The sequence below is a fragment of the Oncorhynchus keta genome, chromosome 12, assembly GCF_023373465.1.
Source record: "Oncorhynchus keta strain PuntledgeMale-10-30-2019 chromosome 12, Oket_V2, whole genome shotgun sequence".
NCBI classification, from domain to species: domain Eukaryota; kingdom Metazoa; phylum Chordata; class Actinopteri; order Salmoniformes; family Salmonidae; genus Oncorhynchus; species Oncorhynchus keta.
Window position 1 is genome coordinate 50,464,647 of NC_068432.1, and position 20,893 is coordinate 50,485,539.

General features: G+C 46.0%; 2 protein-coding genes and 2 long non-coding RNA genes across 22 annotated transcripts in view; 2 read left to right on the forward strand and 2 right to left on the reverse strand.

Moving 5' to 3' along the window:
• The window catches only part of LOC118380861 (protein Shroom3-like), a 162,901-nt gene extending 148,801 nt beyond the window's left edge, over positions 1-14,100 (forward strand). For all 14 annotated transcript variants that reach the window (XM_052458569.1, XM_052458571.1, XM_052458573.1 and 11 more), the window contains 5 exons: positions 1-360; positions 624-1,022; positions 4,120-4,261; positions 4,489-4,773; positions 11,487-14,100. The exon at positions 1-360 is cut by the window's left edge and continues 266 nt beyond it. In XM_052458569.1, the coding sequence (XP_052314529.1) occupies positions 1-360; positions 624-1,022; positions 4,120-4,261; positions 4,489-4,773; positions 11,487-11,891 (1,591 nt within the window). In that variant the 3' untranslated portion in view covers positions 11,892-14,100. The remainder of the gene's footprint in view (positions 361-623; positions 1,023-4,119; positions 4,262-4,488; positions 4,774-11,486) is intronic.
• LOC127906436 (uncharacterized) lies at positions 1,102-3,709 on the forward strand. 6 transcript variants are annotated; one of them, XR_008061376.1, is made up of 4 exons: positions 1,102-2,321; positions 2,447-2,836; positions 2,880-3,008; positions 3,126-3,709. It is a non-coding gene; the product is annotated as an uncharacterized LOC127906436 (long non-coding RNA). The 6 variants fall into 6 exon arrangements; XR_008061374.1 differs by having other exon boundaries at positions 1,102-2,144; positions 2,208-2,321; positions 2,447-3,008; XR_008061377.1 differs by having other exon boundaries at positions 1,102-2,446; positions 2,504-3,008.
• LOC127906437 (uncharacterized) lies at positions 4,787-7,839 on the reverse strand. The gene is made up of 3 exons (XR_008061378.1): positions 6,881-7,839; positions 6,116-6,653; positions 4,787-6,077 (listed from the first exon to the last, which is right to left on the reverse strand). It is a non-coding gene; the product is annotated as an uncharacterized LOC127906437 (long non-coding RNA).
• Positions 14,101-16,068: 1,968 nt separating the features above from the next.
• LOC118391591 (ankyrin repeat domain-containing protein SOWAHB-like) lies at positions 16,069-20,833 on the reverse strand. The gene has a single exon (XM_035783107.2). It carries the CDS (start codon positions 20,494-20,496, stop codon positions 17,941-17,943), a length of 2,556 nt encoding a protein of 851 aa, XP_035639000.1. The 5' UTR covers positions 20,497-20,833; the 3' UTR covers positions 16,069-17,940.
• Between the last annotated feature and the right edge of the window lie 60 nt (positions 20,834-20,893).

Below are 20,893 nucleotides of genomic sequence, written 5' to 3' on the forward strand. Positions count from 1 at the left end.
CAACCCACCCCTCGTCCTACCCAAAGCCTCCCCACCACCACCCCCATTTAAAACCTCTCACAGACCACACACCCTGCTCTCCCTCCGCATCTCAGAGTCCACTCTGCAAGAGACCTCATCCCTACAAGTAGAGCCACACCTAGCCCCTCCCACAGTCTCACTACAGGACTATGACGAGGTATTCCTCCAGGAACCGGCCCCTCCCTCCCCTATTCCTCCCCCGCTCCCAATCAGGGAGACGGACATCACAGAGTACTTCCCTCCGCCGCCTCCCCCTCTCCTGCCCCCCTCCTCACTCCCAGACAGAGAGGAGAAGGAGGAGGAGAATCATCATGGACCTGGGCTACAGCACCTCAACAGGTACACGCCACTGGCTCCCACCAACACACATTATGGCACAATAACAGTGACACGTTATAATGAAACGCCAGTGATATTTAATGGTGCATTGATTACAGAGAGCCATAGTACTCTGCAATATATATTTACATGATCTAATGTAAAGGAACGTGGTAACACTGAAAATATTCTAATCATCAATGTTAAAGTTTTGAAGAAAACGTAGACCATTTATCCGTCCGGTGTTGTGAACCTCTTGTCTTTTTGTGTTTCTGTACATGCAGCTGTGAGTTCCCATTTCTCCCCTCCTCCTACCGTCAGACAGTCCCCCCCTCTATCCCCCTGTCTGTCTCTCCGAGGCCAAGCCGTACCCCTGAGCCCCAGCCTGAGACCCCCACCACCCTCAGCAGCAGTTTCCCAGAGCCCCAGCAGGGGCCTAGCGGTGAGGAAAGCCTGGGGCAAGAGTACCATCTCCCGGCCAGGAGGGAGAGGTCTGCTGGGGAGCTGAGGGTGGAGGCCCTGGCCAGACAGCTGGTGTCCCGGGGAGATAAGAGCCTGACCCCGATGCTGGACAGCTGGGCAGAGGGCGGACGGACCATGGACCTAATGGAGGAGATCTTCCCCGCGGGGGGAGGGAGGTTGCTGTGGCAACGCCGCAGGACCAGCACCTGTCTGGAGGACAGGTGAGGGACGGAGAGGAGCGAGGGGAGGAAAGGGGGGGAGGGATTTAGGGAGGTCTGGTCATCCAGAGGGAATGAGGAAGTGTGTGTGTGTGTGTGTGTGTGTGTGTGTGTGTGTGTGTGTGTGTGTGTGTGTGTGTGTGTGTGTGTGTGTGTGTGTGTGTGTGTGTGTGTGTGTGTGTGTGTGTGCGTTCATGCATTCGTGTGTGTGTGTGTGTGTTTAATTCATGTTATGTAACTAAATAAAAGGTTAGACTGTTTGATCAGGGTTCATGAGATACGACAGAACATAGGACCTTTGTTGAGGCTGGTAACATTATGGCTCAGTTTATTATAGACACCTGTTATCACAAGAGAACTCTTCGCTTTTAAAATAGACCATGACATCAGAGAAGCTAGGTAAGCAAGGGAAAGGATATCATATCTCAGGGGTTTCAAGGTGAAATTGCAAAAAAATATTTTAAAGTCCATCTGTTTTGTTTTCATTATGGACAAATTGTTTAGAGAGAAATGGTTCACACAGATAACGGTTGACTCTGACGCCACGGAATGATAACTGTTAAGAACTGCTGATATCCTAGAAACTATAATTCTCTGTCTGTCTGTCTGTCTGTCTGTCTGTCTGTCTGTCTGTCTGTCTGTCTGTCTGTCTGTCTGTCTGTCTGTCTGTCTGTCTGTCTGTCTGTCTGTCTGTCTGTCTGTGTCTGTCTGTCTGTCTGTCTGTCTGTCTGTCTCTCCATGTTAGAGCTAGGTAACATCAGATCATACTGTCTGTCTCTCTGTCTGTCTCTCTCCATGTTAGAGCTAGGTAACATCAGATCATACTGTCTGTCTCTCTGTCTGTCTCTCTGTCTGTCTGTCTCCATGTTAGAGCTAGGTAACATCAGCTCATACTGTCTGTCTCTCTGTCTGTCTCTCTCCATGTTAGAGCTAGGTAACATCAGATCATACTGTCTGTCTCTCTGTCTGTCTCTGTCTGTCTGTCTCCATGTTAGAGCTAGGTAACATCAGATCATACTGTCTGTCTGTCTGTCTGTCTCTGTCTGTCTGTCTCCATGTTAGAGCTAGGTAACATCAGATCATACTGTCTGTCTCTCTGTCTGTCTGTCTCCATGTTAGAGCTAGGTAACATCAGATCATACTGTCTGTCTCTCTGTCTGTCTGTCTGTCTCTCCATGTTAGAGCTAGGTAACATCAGATCATACTGTCTGTCTCTCTGTCTGTCTGTCTCCATGTTAGAGCTAGGTAACATCAGATCATACTGTCTGTCTCTCTGTCTGTCTGTCTCCATGTTAGAGCTAGGTAACATCAGATCATACTGTCTGTCTGTCTGTCTGTCTGTCTGTCTGTCTGTCTGTCTGTCTGTCTGTCTGTCTGTCTGTCTGTCTGTCTGTCTGTCTGTCTGTCTGTCTCCATGTTAGAGCAAGGTAACATCAGATCATACTGTCTGTCTCTCTGTCTGTCTGTCTCCATGTTAGAGCTAGGTAACATCAGATCATACTGTCTGTCTGTCTGTCTGTCTGTCTGTCTGTCTGTCTGTCTGTCTGTCTGTCTGTCTGTCTGTCTGTCTGTCTGTCTGTCTGTCTGTCTGTCCTTCTGTAGGTTTTAACTCCAACCCTGTTCCTGGAGAGAGACCCTCCTGTCGGTTTTAACTCCAACCCTGTTCCTGGAGAGAAACCCTCCTGTAGGTTTTAACTCCAACCCTGTTCCTGGAGAGAAACCCTCCTGTAGGTTTTAACTCCAACCCTGTTCCTGGAGAGAAACCCTCCTGTAGGTTTTAACTCCAACCCTGTTCCTGGAGAGAGACCCTCCTGTAGGTTTTAACTCCAACCCTGTTCCTGGAGAGAAACTCTCCTGTAGGTTTTAACTCCAACCCTGTTCCTGGAGAGAGACCCTCCTGTAGGTTTTAACTCCAACCCTGTTCCTGGAGAGAGACCCTCCTGTAGGTTTTAACTACAACCCTGTTCCTGGAGAGAAACTCTCCTGTAGGTTTTAACTCCAACCCTGTTCCTGGAGAGACCCTCCTGGGGTTTTTAACTGTTTGGAGAGAAACCCTCCTGTAGGTTTTAACTCCAACCCTGTTCCTGGAGAGAAACTCTCCTGTAGGTTTTAACTCCAACCCTGTTCCTGGAGAGAAACCCTCCTGTAGGTTTTAACTCCAACCCTGTTCCTGGAGAGAGACCCTCCTGTAGGTTTTAACTCCAACCCTGTTCCTGGAGAGAGACCCTCCTGTAGGTTTTAACTCCAACCCTGTTCCTGGAGAGAAACCCTCCTGTAGGTTTTAACTCCAACCCTGTTCCTGGAGAGAAACCCTCCTGTAGGTTTATCATTTTCAACCCAAGATGGTATATACTCTACAAAATCTCGGCTGGATTTTTGAGTATTTGGGAAATAACTTGAGAAGTTGTATAGGTAATATGTATAAATATGAAATGTATTATATTAAAATAGAACCAAAGGACAGTTGGGTTGTTAGAATCCTCGGTGTCAGAGGTGTGTGTAACCTGATTCTACTCTTGAATGTCGTTCTGTCTAAAACATTCTATTCTGCCATGAAGTCATGAAAACAAACCAGCCACAGCACATTCCTTATAGTAGTGTGTGTGTGTGTGTGTGTGTGTGTGTGTGTGTGTGTGTGTGTGTGTGTGTGTGTGTGTGTGTGTGTGTGTGTGTGTGTGTGTGTGTGTGTGTGTGTGTGTGTGTGTGTGTGTGTGTGTGTGTGTGTGTGTGTGTGTGTGTGCGTGCGTGCGTGCGTGCGTGCGTGCGTGCGTGCGTGCGTGCGTGCGTGCGTGAGTTTCACCCAAATAACACACACACCCAGAATACCATACTAATTATTTTGGCATTCAGACACACTATTCAACAGACTAGTGCTTGTTGCTGACTGCTTGTTTTACAGTATGTGTCAGTTTCGGTCATGAGTTTCAGGATGTAATGTGTCAGTCTATTCAAGTGGTAGTAATGCTAACTGTTGCTACGTTCTTTATGTCTCTGTTCCATGGGCTGCTGTACTACTATGCCTGACCCAGTAAAACAACATATTTCACTGCACCTTTCCTGTGTATGTGACAATAAAACATCATTTTCTTTCTTCTTGTAGAAGTCAAGATGGTGTCTGTTCTATAGGACCCAATCTGCTGCAGAGAACAGAGGGAGGAGGAGGAGCAGGAGGAGGAAGAGGAGGAGGAGGAGGCGAGGTGGACACAGATCTGGATGAGGATGAGACAGACTTCAATCAGAAGGTCTGAATTTACCTTAAATACATTTTTTTTTTGCAAACAATTGTTTTTATCAGATCAAATAAAAGGCAATACAATTACATGCATCTTTGAATTAACTGATATAAAAGTAAGGAAAATGAAAGACAAATGCCCATCTAACCTATGGTCCTCGGGGATCCAGAAGATCTCTGGTGAAAGAGAAGTGGAGAAACAATACACTGTTGTTGCTAACTTCTCCCGTCCACTAGGTGGAGCTACTCCAGGCCCTGACTCTGAGCGTTACCTCCTTGCGAGAGGAGAAGGAGGTTCTGGCGGAGGAGCAGAAGAGGTTCCGGGCCCTAGGGGGCCACATGGAGAGCCTGGTTCAGGAGCGCTGTAAGCCCAACGAGAGGGAGAAGTACAAGATGCTCATCGGGGACATGGATAAGATAGTCAACCTTCTGCTGTCTCTGTGTGGCCGGCTGGCCCGGGTCCATAACGCTCTCTCTGCCCTGGACAGAGAGGAGGAGACAGAGGACAGCCAAGAGGAAAGGGTGAGACATTAAACTACACTATACACTATACACTACAAGACCCTGCTAGGTAAAGTCCCCCCTTATCTCAGCTCGCTGGTCACCATAGCATCTCCCACCTGTAGCACACACACCAGCAGGTATATCTCTCTAGTCACCCCCAAAACCAAGTATTTCTTCGGCCGCCTCTCCTTCCAGTTCTCTGCTGCCAATGACTGGAACGAACTACAAAAATCTCTGAAACTGGAAACACTTATCTCCCTCATTAGCTTTAAGCACCAACTGTCAGAGCAGTTCACAGATTACTGCACCTGTACATAGCCCACCTATAATTTAGCCCAAACAACTACCTCTTTCCCAACTGTATTTAATTGATTTATTTATTTTGCTCCTTTGCACCCCATTATTTGTATTTCTACTTTGCACATTCTTCCATTGCAAAACTACCATTCCAGTGTTTTACTTGCTATATTGTATTTACTTTGCCACCATGGCCTTTTTTTGCCTTTACCTCCCTTATCTCACCTCATTTGCTCACATTGTTTATAGACTTGTTTCTACTGTATTATTGACTGTATGTTTGTTTTACTCCATGTGTAACTCTGTGTCGTTGTATCTGTCGAACTGCTTTGCTTTATCTTGGCCAGGTCGCAATTGTAAATGAGAACTTGTTCTCAACTTGCCTACCTGGTTAAATAAAGGTGAAATAAAAAAATAAAAAAATACACTATACACTATACATTATACATTATACATTATACACTATGTCCTATCTTCCCTGGATAGACAGGAGACAGAGGACAGCCAAGAGGAGAGGATGAGGCTTCACACACTGTACACACTACACCTACGCTACACCTACACTACACCTACACCACACACTACACCTACACTACACCTAAACACTACACTTACACTACATCTACACAACACCTACACTACACCTACACCACACATACACTACACCTACGCTACACCTACACTACACCTACACCACACATACACTACACACTACACCTACACTACACCTAAACACTACACTTACACTACACACCACACTACACCTACACTACACACCACAATACACTACACTACACACCACACTAACACCGACACCAAAATACACAACACTAACACCTACACTACACCACAATACACTACAATAACACCTGTACTACACCACAATACACTACACTAACACTACACTAATACTACACTATATTAACACTACACTAACACTACACTAATACTACACTAACACTACACTAACACTACACTACACTGCACTAACACTACACTAACACTACACTAACACTACACTAACACTACACTAACACTACACTACACTACACTAACACTACACTAACACTACACTAACACTACACTACACTAACACTACACTACACTAACACTACACTAACACTACACTACACTAACACTACACTAACACTACACTACACTGCACTAACACTACACTAACACTACACTAACACTACACTACACTAACACTAAACTAACACTACACTACACTACACTAACACTACACTAATACTACACTACACTAATACTACACTAACACTACACTACACTAACACTACACTAACACTACACTAACACTACACTACACTAACACTACACTAACACTACACTACACTAACACTACACTAATACTACACTACACTAACACTGCACTACATTAACACTACACTAACACTACACTAACACTACACTACACTAACACTACACTACACTAACACTACACTACACTAACACTACACTAACACTACACTACACTAACACTACACTACACTAACACTACACTAATACTACACTAACACTACACTACACTAACACTACACTAATACTACACTAACACTACACTAATACTACACTACACTACACTAACACTACACTAACACTACACTACACTAACACTACACTAACACTACACTACACTAACACTACACTAACACTACACTAACACTACACTACACTAACACTACACTACACTAACACTACACTAACACTACACTAACACTACACTACACTACACTAACACTACACTAATACTACACTAACACTACACTACACTAACACTACACTACACTAACACTACACTAACACTAACACTACACTAACACTACACTACACTAACACTACACTAACACTACACTACACTACACTAACACTAACACTACACTAACACTACACTACACTACACTACACTAACACTACACTAACACTACACTAACACTAACACTACACTAACACTACACTTACACTACACTACACTAACACTACACTACACTAACACTACACTAACACTACACTACACTAACACTACACTAACACTACACTATAACACTACACTAACACTACACTAACACTACACTACACTAACAATACACTAACACTACACTACACTATAACACTACACTAACACTACACTAACACTACACTAACACTACACTACACTAACACTACACTACACTAACACTACACTACACTATAACACTACACTAACACTACACTAACACTACACTAACACTACACTACACTATAACACTACACTACACTAACACTACACTACACTATAACACTACACTAACACTACACTACACTAACACTACACTAACACTACACTACACTAACACTACACTAACACAACACTAACACTACACTACACTAACACTACACTAACACTACACTACACTAACACTACACTAACACTACACTACACTTTTTTTATTTTTTTTATTTCACCTTTATTTAACCAGGTAGGCTAGTTGAGAACAAGTTCTCATTTGCAACTGCGACCTGGCCAAGATAAAGCATAGCAGTGTGAACAGACAACACAGAGTTACACATGGAGTAAACAATTAGCAAGTCAATAACACAGTAGAAAAAAATGGGCAGTCTATATACAATGTGTGCAAAAGGCATGAGGAGGTAGGCGAATAATACAATTTTGCAGATTAACACTGGAGTGATAAATGATCAGATGGGCATGTACAGGTAGAGATATTGGTGTGCAAAAGAGCAGAAAAGTAAATAAATAAAAACAGTATAAAAACAGTATGGGAATGAGGTAGGTGAAAAAGGGTGAGCTATTTACCTATAGACTATGTACAGCTGCAGCGATCGGTTAGCTGCTCGGATAGCTGATGTTTGAAGTTGGTGAGGGAGATAAAAGTCTCCAACTTCAGCGATTTTTGCAATTCGTTCCAGTCACAGGCAGCAGAGTACTGGAACGAAAGGCGGCCAAATGAGGTGTTGGCTTTAGGGATGATCAGTGAGATACACCTGCTGGAGCGCGTGCTACGGATGGGTGTTGCCATCGTGACCAGTGAACTGAGATAAGGCGGAGCTTTACCTAGCATGGACTTGTAAATGACCTGGAGCCAGTGGGTCTGGCGACGAATATGTAGTGAGGGCCAGCCGACTAGAGCATACAAGTCGCAGTGGTGGGTGGTATAAGGTGCTTTAGTGACAAAACGGATGGCACTGTGATAGACTGCATCCAGTTTGCTGAGTAGAGTGTTGGAAGCCATTTTGTAGATGACATCGCCGAAGTCGAGGATCGGTAGGATAGTCAGTTTTACTAGGGTAAGCTTGGCAGCGTGAGTGAAGGAGGCTTTGTTGCGGAATAGAAAGCCGACTCTGGATTTGATTTTTGATTGGAGATGTTTGATGTGAGTCTGGAAGGAGAGTTTGCAGTCTAGCCAGACACCTAGGTACTTATAGATGTCCACATATTCAAGGTTGGAACCATCCAGGGTGGTGATGCTAGTCGGGCATGCGGGTGCAGGCAGCGATCGGTTGAAAAGCATGCATTTGGTTTTACTCGCGTTTAAGAGCAGTTGGAGGCCACGGAAGGAGTGCTGTATGGCATTGAAGCTCGTTTGGAGGTTTGATAGCACAGTGTCCAATGACGGGCCGAAAGTATATAGAATGGTGTCGTCTGCGTAGAGGTGGATCAGGGAATCGCCCGCAGCAAGAGCAACATCATTGATATATACAGAGAAAAGAGTCGGCCCGAGAATTGAACCCTGTGGCACCCCCATAGAGACTGCCAGAGGACCGGACAGCATGCCCTCTGATTTGACACACTGAACTCTGTCTGCAAAGTAATTGGTGAACCAGGCAAGGCAGTCATCCGAAAAACCGAGGCTGTTGAGTCTGCCGATAAGAATTTGGTGATTGACAGAGTCGAAAGCCTTGGCGAGGTCGATGAAGACGGCTGCACAGTACTGTCTTTTATCGATGGCGGTTATGATATCATTTAGTACCTTGAGTGTGGCTGAGGTGCACCCGTGACCGGCTCGGAAACCAGATTGCACAGCGGAGAAGGTACGGTGGGATTCGAGATGGTCAGTGACCTGTTTGTTGACTTGGCTTTCGAAGACCTTAGATAGGCAGGGCAGGATGGATATAGGTCTATAGCAGTTTGGGTCCAGGGTGTCTCCTCCTTTGAAGAGGGGGATGACTGCGGCAGCTTTCCAATCCTTGGGGATCTCAGACAATATGAAAGAGAGGTTGAACAGGCTGGTAATAGGGGTTGCGACAATGGCGGCAGATAGTTTCAGAAATAGCGGGTCCAGATTGTCAAGCCCAGCTGATTTGTACGGGTCCAGGTTTTGCAGCTCTTTCAGAACATCTGCTATCTGGATTTGGGTAAAGGAGAACCTGGAGAGAGGCTTGGGTGAGGAACTACGGGGGGGGCGGAGCTGTTGGCCGAGGTTGGAGTAGCCAGGCGGAAGGCATGGCCAGCCGTTGAGAAGTGCTTATTGAAGTTTTCGATAATCATGGATTTATCGGTGGAGACCGTGTTTCCTAGCCTCAGTGCAGTGGGCAGCTGGGAGGAGGTGCTCTTGTTCTCCATGGACTTCACAGTGTCCCAGAACTTTTTGGAGTTGGAGCTACAGGATGCAAACTTTTGCCTGAAGAAGCTGGCCTTAGCTTTCCTGACTGACTGCGTGTATTGGTTCCTGACTTCCCTGAACAGTTGCATATCACGGGGCTATTCGATGCTATTGCAGTCCGCCACAGGATGTTTTTGTGCTGGTCGAGGGCAGTCAGGTCTGGAGTGAACCTAGGGCTGTATCTGTTCTTGGTTCTGCATTTTTTGAACGGAGCATGCTTATCCAAAATGGTGAGGAAGTTACTTTTAAAGAATGACCAGGCATCCTCAACTGACGGGATGAGGTCAATGTCCTTCCAGGATACACGGGCCAGGTCGATTAGAAAGGCCTGCTCACAGAAGTGTTTTAGGGAGCGTTTGACAGTGATGAGGGGTGGTCGTTTGACTGCGGCTCCGTGGCGGATACAGGCGATGAGGCAGTGATCGCTGAGATCCTGGTTGAAGACAGCGGAGGTATATTTGGAGGGCCAGTTGGTCAGGATGACGTCTATGAGGGTGCCCTTGTTTACAGAGTTAGGGTTGTACCTGGTGGGTTCCTTGATGATTTGCGTGAGATTGAGGGCATCTAGCTTAGATTGTAGGACTGCCGGGGTGTTAAGCATATCCCAGTTTAGGTCACCTAACAGAACAAACTCTGAAGCTAGATGGGGATGATCGACACTAACACTACACTAACACTACACTACACTTCACTAACACTACACTACACTAACACTACACTAACACTACACTACACTATAACACTACACTACACTAACACTACACTAACACTACACTAACACTACACTACACTACACTAACACTACACTACACTATAACACTACACTACACTAACACTACACTAACACTACACTACACTAACACTACACTAACACTACACTAACACTACACTATAACACTACACTACACACATAACAGCACAGAAGAGGGTGAAGATACTCCACTCTACATACTACAGTCTGAGAATCACAGTGTGAAGGAGACCCCTAACACCGCAGGCTATTTTTAGGGTCCCTTGTATTTTAGGGTCCCTTGTATTTTAGGGTCCCTTGTATTTTAGGGTCCCTGGTCCCTCTGAGATGAAGATGTGCATTTTAATAGATACCTTCCGACCTCCTTGACTTCCAGGGAATCACACTTTGCTCCAGACAGTCTGTCTCATATTGTGGTATTGAATGAGGTCACAGAACGGCAGACAGCTTGTTGGTCTACAGGATGTTCTGACGGAGCCTGGGTTTTTTAATCAAGCCTTACAATCGTCTTGTATTTGGCTGTGTTAAGGAGCGGGGACATCATGCTGCTACCTCAGCCTCCCTCCCTTAACGAAGGAACGCCACGGTGTTAAAATGGGATTTTACTTCAGTCACTGGTACTACAGGGCTCCTCCCCTCTGATACACGGATTGATTCCTGCGACCTTCTGTTCTGCCCTCCTGAGAGGGTGTCGTTCAGCCAGGGTTGCTGTACTTTACTCAAACGTCATCATGTGTTATCAAGGCTTTTACTAATCTAGTTTCCTCTACTGGTGTCCTATCTCATTCATAATGAACATGGTTCTGTAGATGTGTCACATGATGGCCACTAGGTGGTGCCAGGTCATAGTGTCTGTGTGTATTTACTAACCCACATCCCCTCTATCTCTCTCCCCTCAGGAGTCTACAGCAGACAGAATGTCTATCTCCTCTAATTTAACCAGGAGTCTCTCTGTGTAAAGACTCTATTCACCTATCACTAACAGTCTCTCTCTGCCCTCGGGAATCTGTGTCGTCAGCACCAGGATGTCTTTAATAATCTATATATCTGTGTTAACTCAGGAGTCCTTACAGCAGAAGCGCAGGCAGCTGTGTAGTCAGCACGAGGATGCCAGGGAGCTGAAGGAGAATCTGGACCGGCGGGAGCGTGTGGTACTGGACATCCTGGGTGGGTACCTGACTGGGCCGCAGCTTAGAGACTACCAGCACTTCGTCTGTATGAAACCAGCCCTGCTGATCCGCCAGAGACTCCTGGATGAGCTCCTTAAGCAGTGGGATGAACAGCTCAGCAGGCTGGCTGAGAGTATCTCTCCAGGGGATCATCAGGCCCAGCCCCGCTCACCTATCCCTGGGTTGAACCCCAGCCTCGGCTCTAACCTTAGAGCTCCCAGCCCTAACCTTAGAGCTCCCAGCCCTAACATTGGTCCTACCCAAACAGTCCGCTCCACCACTGTGACATCACTGTGACATCACCCCAACAACAACACTGCTCCTGGTCACTCCTACAATTGCTGTGTCTCTGACTCAGTGGGAGGAGCACCATGAGTCTGGCGAGTAAGATACAACAGTACTTGGTTGAAGAGAGAGATACAGTTCATCCAGTTCTGCTCTATATGAAGCAGGAAGGATGTCTGTCGGTCTGTCCCCTTGTTGCAGACAGACCGACAGACAGACAGACAGACAGACAGACAGACAGACAGACAGGCAGGCAGGCAGGCAGGCAGGCAGGCAGGCAGACAGGCAGGCAGGCAGACAGACAGACAGACAGACAGACAGGCAGGCAGACAGGCCAGTAGACCGACAAGCAGACATACAGACAGGCAGACAAGCAGACAGACAGGCAGACTGCATTCAGACAGACAGGCAGACAGACTGCATTCAGACAGACTGGCAGACAGACTGCATTCAGACAGACTGGCAGACAGACTGCATTCAGACAGACTGCATTCAGACAGACTGGTAGACAGACTGCATTCAGACAGACTGCATTCAGACAGACTGGCAGACAGACTGCATTCAGACAGACTGCTTTCAGACAGGTTGCATTCAGAGAGACTGGCAGACAGACTGCATTCAGAGAGACTGGCAGACAGTCTGCATTCAGACAGACTGCATTCAGACAGACAGGCAGACAGTCTGCATTCAGACAGACTGCATTCAGACAGGTTGCATTCAGACAGACTGCATTCAGATAGACTGGCAGACAGACTGCATTCAGACAGATGATCGATGCATTCTTGTGCCTCTATTTATGCTTCCTATGTTACTCAAGCTTTTTCACATATCTGTATTCTGACTGGCCACTCAGCATGTCTTTGGTTGATTCAATACACTGTTGAGGTACCTAGTTGTATTCATACGAGTGGATCAAAGCTTTGAGAGTAACGATGGTGGATGTACAACTTCCTGTCAAGAAATGTTGTTCCCCATATATTTATAACATTACTACTGCCTTTACGTTTGTATATCACTACAGCTGAGCACTTTTTTGGGGTGCAGTTTTAACTACTGATTGGTCAGAATGGTCAGAATCACAGAACTAGAATGGCTTCTATTTCTCATTTCTGTTCCTATTGGTCAGGAGGAACCAGACCTGAAATGTTCAAATCAAATCAAATAGGTCTGTTTTCTTTACCAACATAATAGCACGCTCTCACACATATTAATATGTAGTCACAATCTAAGGCAATATTATGCTTCAAACACTTCTAATTCAGACTCGAAAAATGATAAGTTTGTGATAAAAGCTACCATGACATTGACAACAACTGCTATAATTATTTATATCATAAATAAAAAAAGCAAGTGGCTGTACATATGGTGTCTGCTAACCTCTTATGATTTTTAATATGTAGACGACAAACAAACAAAAAAAAACATTTTATATTTTTTGGAAACTGAAAAACAAATATGTGAAATTTAAAACAAATGTGATTTCTCTCAGAGAAGGCAAGATGATGTCATGATGATGTAATGTTCTAGAATTTGTGAATTCAACTAAACTTTTCACCGTGTCATTGGAATTAGGTTAAAAGTTGGGTGAAAAAAAACTAGACTAAATATCCTTTTGTTGATTACTTTTTGCTAAATCTAATCTGTTTTCTATGTTGATTCAACACTCATCACATTGATTTGTTGGGTTTGAGATGACGAGGAAACAACCTTGATTCAACCCGTTTTTGCCCAGTGGGAAGTGTGTGTGTGTGTGTGTGTGTGTGTGTGTGTGTGTGTGTGTGTGTGTGTGTGTGTGTGTGTGTGTGTGTGTGTGTGTGTGTGTGTGTGTGTGTGTGTGTGTGTGTGTGTGTGTGTGTGTGTGTGTGTGTGTGTGTGTGTAGTGTCAGTGTGAGTGTGTGTGACTCCTTGCTTGTTTTCCCTCCCAAAATGTACTATGCCAATTGATATTGTTGTGTCCTTTTGAGAGAAGAAGCATCTACATATCCTAATTTGAGTCAAATATACTGTATCAGGCACATATTCATGTTACCATTTTCACCAATAATGGTGCCATCCATATTTTTCTTCATAGCTTTTCAGAAGCATAACTGAATTCTCAGATTTGACAGATTTTCCTAATCAAAATTCCATGTATCAATCGTGCTTTACGAAGCGTAGGAGAAGGGAGGCTGATTGGAAAAAAAGATCCTTGTTTTACAAATAAATCTATTTTTTAAACAGAGCCTTTGTTGTTGTCTTTCTGTACTTTGACTAACTATTCTATAACGTCATCAGCCACGGTGTGTCTGTTCTGTTGTGGATGAGATTAGATCCATTTTATTCTCCCTGAAGGGACATGTTAGCCTGGTCTCAGATCTGTTGTCTCCTTCTATAGCCTGGTCGCAGATCTGTTGTCTCCTTCTATAGCCTGGTCTCAGATCTGTTGTCTCCTTCTATAGCCTGGACCCAGATCTGATGTCTCCTTCTATTGCCTAGCACCAACAGACTGGCTCTCAGGCTAGAGTTGGCATGATAGCACCAAGACTGGCTCTCAGGCTAGAGTTGGCATGATAGCACCAACAGACTGGCTCTCAGGCTAGAGTTGGCATGGCCCTCAGGCTAGAGTTGGCATGATAGCACCAACAGACTGGCTCTCAGGCTAGAGTTGGCATGATAGCACCAACAGACTGGCTCTCAGGCTAGAGTTGGCATGATAGCACCAACAGACTGGCCCTCAGGCTAGAGTTGGCATGATAGCACCAACAGACTAGCTCTCGGGCTAGAGTTGGCATGATAGCACCAACAGACTGGCTCTCAGGCTAGAGTTGGCATGATAGCACCAACAGACTGGCTCTCAGGCTAGAGTTGGCATGATAGCACCAACAGACTGGCCCTCAGGCTAGAGTTGGCATGATAGCACCAACAGACTAGCTCTCAGGCTAGAGTTGGCATGATAGCACCAACAGACTGGCTCTCAGGCTAGAGTTGGCATGATAGCACCAACAGACTAGCTCTCAGGCTAGAGTTGGCATGATAGCACCAACAGACTAGCTCTCAGGCTAGAGTTGGCATGATAGCACCAACAGACTAGCTCTCAGGCTAGAGTTGGCATGATAGCACCAACAGACTAGCTCTCAGGCTAGAGTTGGCATGATAGCACCAACAGACTAGCTCTCAGGCTAGAGTTGGCATGATAGCACCAACAGACTAGCTCTCAGGCTAGAGTTGGCATGATAGCACCAACAGACTAGCTCTCAGGCTAGGGACATTTGTCTTGGACATTCAAGTCAAGTCATACTGCAACGTTGCTTTTATTGTTATTTATTTAACCTTTATTTAACGAGGCAAGTCAGTTGAGAACAAATTCTTAATTACAATGACGGCCAAACCCGGGCGACGCTGGGCCAATTGTGCGCCGCCCTATGGGCCTGCCAATGTGAACCATCCTGCTTGTGTGAAGTGTGTGTGTTGCAATTCACATTCCTCATCCTAGTTGTTGACTGGTCCACTGACTGTCCTAGTGACTTGACTTGTGGACTATTTGCCCTCGGGAGAGCACACTAACCCAGTGTAACATGATAGCTCAACATAGCAGTGTCCGAGTGCTGGTAGGACTTATAACATTCTCATCATTCCCTTCACTGTTAAAGGGATATTTCACCCAAATTACACACACAAACAAATGCACGCATCATTTCTAAATCATACAAATGTATCTCAAATGGATTGTGAAGATCAATGAAGTCACTTATAGATTAATTGAACATTGATGCAGCATTTATCGTGAATGCAGTCTTTAAATGTCAATCACGCTGTAATGCTGAACTTCAGCGAAACGGATTGAAGAGCCCTAAACCAAAGCATGGATTGCTGTCATACCAGGTCCATAGACTCCTACAGGGTAAGAAAACCAATAGACTATCCCTATAATTCTCTCCTAAATTCTTATTTACAATGACGGCCTACCTCGGCGACGCTGGGCCAATTGTGCGCCGCCCTATGGGACTCCCAATCAGGGACGGATGTGATACAGCCTGGATTCGAACCAGGGACTGTAGATACAGTGCCGTAGACCGCTGAGCCACTCGAAAGCCCATGCTACAACAGTAAACAGCAGAGGTGACACAAACAGCTATGTGTTGACAATAATCTTTGAAGAAATGCTAACAACTATAGCAGTTAATACACCATATGCTTTTTATTCATAGAAAAGGAAAGCTATAGACATAATGTCTAACAGGTTATACAATACAATGCTTGATATAACTGCAGCCTCCCATTCACACCCAGTGACAATATATATTTTATGTTTTGTTTTTTTCCATTAAGAGCAAAACAAATGTAAGTTGAGTATTAGGCTGTCCCCCCCAAACGGCACCCTATTCCCTATATGGGCCCTGGTCTAAAGTAGTGCACTATATAGGGAATAGGGTTCCATATGGCTCTGGACAAAAGTAGTGCACTATATAGGGAATAGGGTTCCATAGGGCTCTGGTCTAAAGTAGTGCACTATATAGGGAATAGGGTTCCATAGGGCTCTGGTCTAAAGTAGTGCACTATATAGGGAATAGGGTTCCATAGGGCTCTGGTCTAAAGTAGTGCACTATATAGGGAATAGGGTTCCATAGGGCTCTGGTCTAAAGTAGTGCACTATATAGGGAATAGGGTTCCATAGGGCTCTGGTCTAAAGTAGTGCACTATATAGGGAATAGGGTTCCATAGGGCTCTGGACAAAAGTAGTGCACTATATAGGGAATAGGGTTCTATAGGGCTCTGGTCTAAAGTAGTGCACTATATAGGGAATAGGTTTCCATTTGTAAATTAGCCTTCGTTAACACTCTCTCTGCAAGTTCAATTTTAAACACAGGTTAACATTTAATTTAAATCAACAACAGTAGTGTTAGAGACAAAATAAATAAGAGTGCTTAAAGGGATACATCTACTAGCATGCTAGCAGTTACCTTAGACTTTCAGTCATTCCGTTAATGCTCGTTAGCATTGGCTCACAAAACTACAACCTCTAAGTTCCTTAATACTGGACACAGAGAGGACACCTGACTCTGGAGAAGTAGATAAAGGGCCTCGTTACCAAAATCCCGATGTATCCCTTCATGGAGATGGCTTCAGAGGTACATCAAATACCAGTCTGGATTGTTTAAGCACCTCAGGACATGAGGTATCATAACAATATGATTTGAGTGCACGTGGAGAAAACAGTTCACGTGGAGAAAACAGTGCACGTGGAGAAAACAGTTCATGTGAGTACTGCTTATGCCTTGTAGTGTCAATCAAAAGTGAATAAGGCCAAGCAATCTATACTGAGTGAACCTCCAACATTGTACAAGATAAGCAACTTGGTGCAACTGAAGGGAAGGATTCCTGACATTTTAGTCCAGTCAGATGATGCAATAATAACAGTGCTACTTTGAAAGGTCTTTGAACAAAAGAAAAAAGAAAAAAAATCATCCTCTCACTACCACATTCCAGAGTCAGGTCACATCACTTCAAATCTGAACCCACTTAAGCACAAACAACTGACACACAGTACACTTTTGTTAGAGAACAGGCATTTAATTTTTTTTTTTTTTTACAAAAATAAGGAGTATTCTTTGGTCATTGAAAACGAGCACACGAGAATGGAAGTCATTTCCCCAGCAGCAAATAAACAAGAGCTTCTCACCACAATAAAGAAAATAGCAAAGCAATTATACTGAGGTACCATAGATTTCTTAAGGGATTGTATTAAACTAACTTAATGACTGATTCTATTGCTTCGTGTCATGGTAGGATTTCACAAGAGATAGTTGATGCCACGTCATAATCCCAATCACAATACGTTAATTTAGACAGCTCAATAACATAATCCCACCCTCTTATTCATTTATTAGGTTTTACTTTTTTCTTTTTTCATTTTTTCAAATAAATGGAAAAACGTTTGAAATAACCAAGAAAGTTTTTAAGTGGCAAATCAAAGTCGTAAAAGACCCCAAACGGCTTACTTAGTAAGAGCCTTGAGCTTGTGTGGTAGGTCAGTAGCCACACCCTCAGAGCAGGCAGACTCACCCTGAAGTTCACGCTATTCTCACACAAAGGATTCGGGAGACTGAGAACCCTCCCATCCTGAGAACTTTACGAGGGTTTTATGCTTCAGGAACCCAGTGATTGACATGGACTTCTTTACCGTGGCTGAGGTTACAGCGGGCCTTGTGGGTCTCTCCCCTGAGGGTGTGGAGCTACCCCCTGTGGAAGTCCAGCAGTGAGGGGCCCCTAGCATCTGTAGCAGGTCCTTGGGGCCGGTCCGGCCCACGTACTGCCAGGCCTTCTTCCCACTGGTATCCCGGAGGGACACGTTAGACCTGAACTTATAAACAAGCAGCCGGATCATCTTGTTGTTCCCGTGGATGGCGGCCAGGTGAAGAGGCGTGTAGCCACAGGTAGTCTTCACATCCACGTCCAGTTTCAACCCAGCTTTGTTGACTCCGTACCAGAGTGTGTTGAGGACCCGGTGGTCTCCATGTTTAGCGATCCAGTGCAGGATGGTATAACCAGTGATGAAGTCTCTCTTGGTGAGGAGGCTGGGTTCATCTCTGAACAGGGTGTAGATGTCGGTCCAGGTCCCAGTGGCGCCCTTCACCAGCCAGTCATGTTCCTTCGCCTCCAGGGGGACCAGATCGTGGCAGTGGAAGTAGGAGCTGTCATGGCCGCCAGAGTTAGAGGCTCCGTTCAGGCTCTTGTTACTGGAGGACCCGGAGTGCATCTCCCGCCTCAGGTTTCTGTAGCTGGGTGTACGAAAGGTGGGGGTGGAGAAGGAGTGGCTGATGCTGAGGTTGGAGGAGAGGAGGTGGAGGCGGTTGTGCCGTGCCGAGACTCTGTCCTCCGGGAACAGTTGGTCCAGGTCGGCTCCGAGGCTGCGGCACATACGGCTGCGGAACCGGCTGCTGATTCGCCGAACAGGGGGTCGGAGGAGGTGCTCGGGGTCTGAACCAGGAAGAAAGGTGGACTCAATGGACTTGGACCCATTGTCATCATGGAGATGACCTGTGGAGTGGTGCCATGAAGACGCTCTGTTCGCCTCATCGTCAAGGTAACCGGTGGAGTGATGGTGAGGCCAGGGCGCTCTCCTCTCAGCGCGGTGCATCTGAGAGAGCAGTTTGGCCTCCTGAGCACGGCAGAGCATATCGTGCACTTTCATCCTCTGCTGCTCACCTGGGTAGTTCAGGTCCTGGTAGCTGAGAGTTTCATTGCTGGCCCACTCCTCTCTAGGGGAACGCTGGGGCCACTCATCCCTGGAGTCCAGTGACTGGGCTAGGGAGAGACTGCTGTGGCTGGAGGAGAAGTCAGAGCTGGCCTGGTGGTGGTGCTCAGGGTACCCAAACCCATCAGTACACCCAGCAGTGTGGTCCTGGTAGGCAGAGTCCAGGAGTAGGCTGCGTGGGAAAGGCAGGGTCTGGGCTCTGGACTGGGTAACAGCAGCTCCTTCCTCTTCCGGATACTGGATGTCAGGAACAGGGGCTGGGACTCCATCCTTCTGTGGTACAGGTAGGCTGCCATTGCTCTGCGTCAGCTGACAAGCAGGTGTAGCGTGCAGTGGAGCTGCTGGGAGTCCATCCTGTTTTGGTCTGGGCTGCTGTGGGATCCTATGGTGGAGGTGGTAACTGCCATCCAAGTTGCCGTTACTGCGCGTCACCTGGGGGTCAGGGGTCAGTAGAGCGCGTGGAGCAGCAGGAGGACTGTAACCATCAGATAAACAAGGAGAGGAGCTGGCATGCTCTAGAGTGGTGAGCAGTGGCCATGCTCTAGCTGTCCTTCTGTGGTCAGCTTCAGAAGTCTCCCTCTGTGTCTGCACTGCATTCTGTTGCACCAGTGTTGGGTGAGACGCTGGAGGTTTCACCTCTGTGTATAGGAACTGAGGGGGCGGATAGGACCTCTTCCTCTTTGGTTCTTTTGACTGCTGGCCAAGTTCGGAACCGCTGATGTAAATACCTTTGTGATTCAGTTCCCATTCTGCTTCAAAGCTCTGACCACTCCCATCTTCTGACCACTTTGATATTGCCGCATTGTACGATGGGAGGAATGGTGCATCTCTGTTGTATATAGGAGGTGAGGCATGGTCTGGCACATGTGGCGAGGAGCATTGGATAGGCTTTTCGTAATTGATAGTTGTTTCCACATGGTTGTTGTTGACAATTCCAGCCGAGGCTAATACCTGGTCGGTGAGTTGGTTGGTGTCGCCTGGTGAAACGTGTAATTCATGAAAGTGCGTCTCAATCAGTCCCTTCTGACCTCTCTGCTGGTTTCGGTTTACCGGAGCTCTCGATGACTGGTCTCTCTCCCTCGGTCTCGCCTGTGGCGCCGGTTGTTGTCTAGCGCGAGGCTTTGGTGAGTGGTATGCGGCGGCGATATCTCCAGCAACCTGCCCCAGACATTTCTTCCTTAGCACAACGTATGATACTCCCTCCTCTGGTTTCACCACAGCCACAGAGTTCACAAACGTTTTAAACAGTTGCCGGTTGTGCGTCTGGTTCTCGTGGTCGCGTAAGAACGTTTTGAAGTGCGCCAACAGGTCCGAGTTCTTCACTCTCCCACCCTTGAATTGGAGAAAGTGCAACACCGAATCCTGAGTAAAATCGGTAGCCATTCTGTCTGTTTGCTTCAAGTTTCAAAGTTCAATTGATTGTCACGTTTTCTTTTCTTCTGCTCCAGCAACAATTAACTCCACCCCATCTGAACATGTTTAACTCCACCTGCACACCGGAGCTTCGGTCAACACGCCGTTAGCCTTGCGCATGAAATGTTACGTAATATAAATAGCCTACCATCCGATGGTAGGCAATGTTGACATTTGAAGAAAGGACAAATCATAACCTACAGCCTTTGTCTGGTCAACACCTATCACTAAAACGCATGCAGCAGTCTGGCCTGAATCTATTAATGGCAGGAATCCGTTCTCTTATTATACACGTTGACGAAAGAATCCCTATAGGGACTGGGGAAAACGACCCTGAATTCGTCCCAAATGGCAAGCCTCTATCTCA

Bases quoted from the DNA above. Each gene is read 5' to 3' on its own strand.
- LOC118391591 (XM_035783107.2), bottom strand. From the start codon at position 20,496: ATGGCTACCGATTTTACTCAGGATTCGGTGTTGCACTTTCTCCAATTC.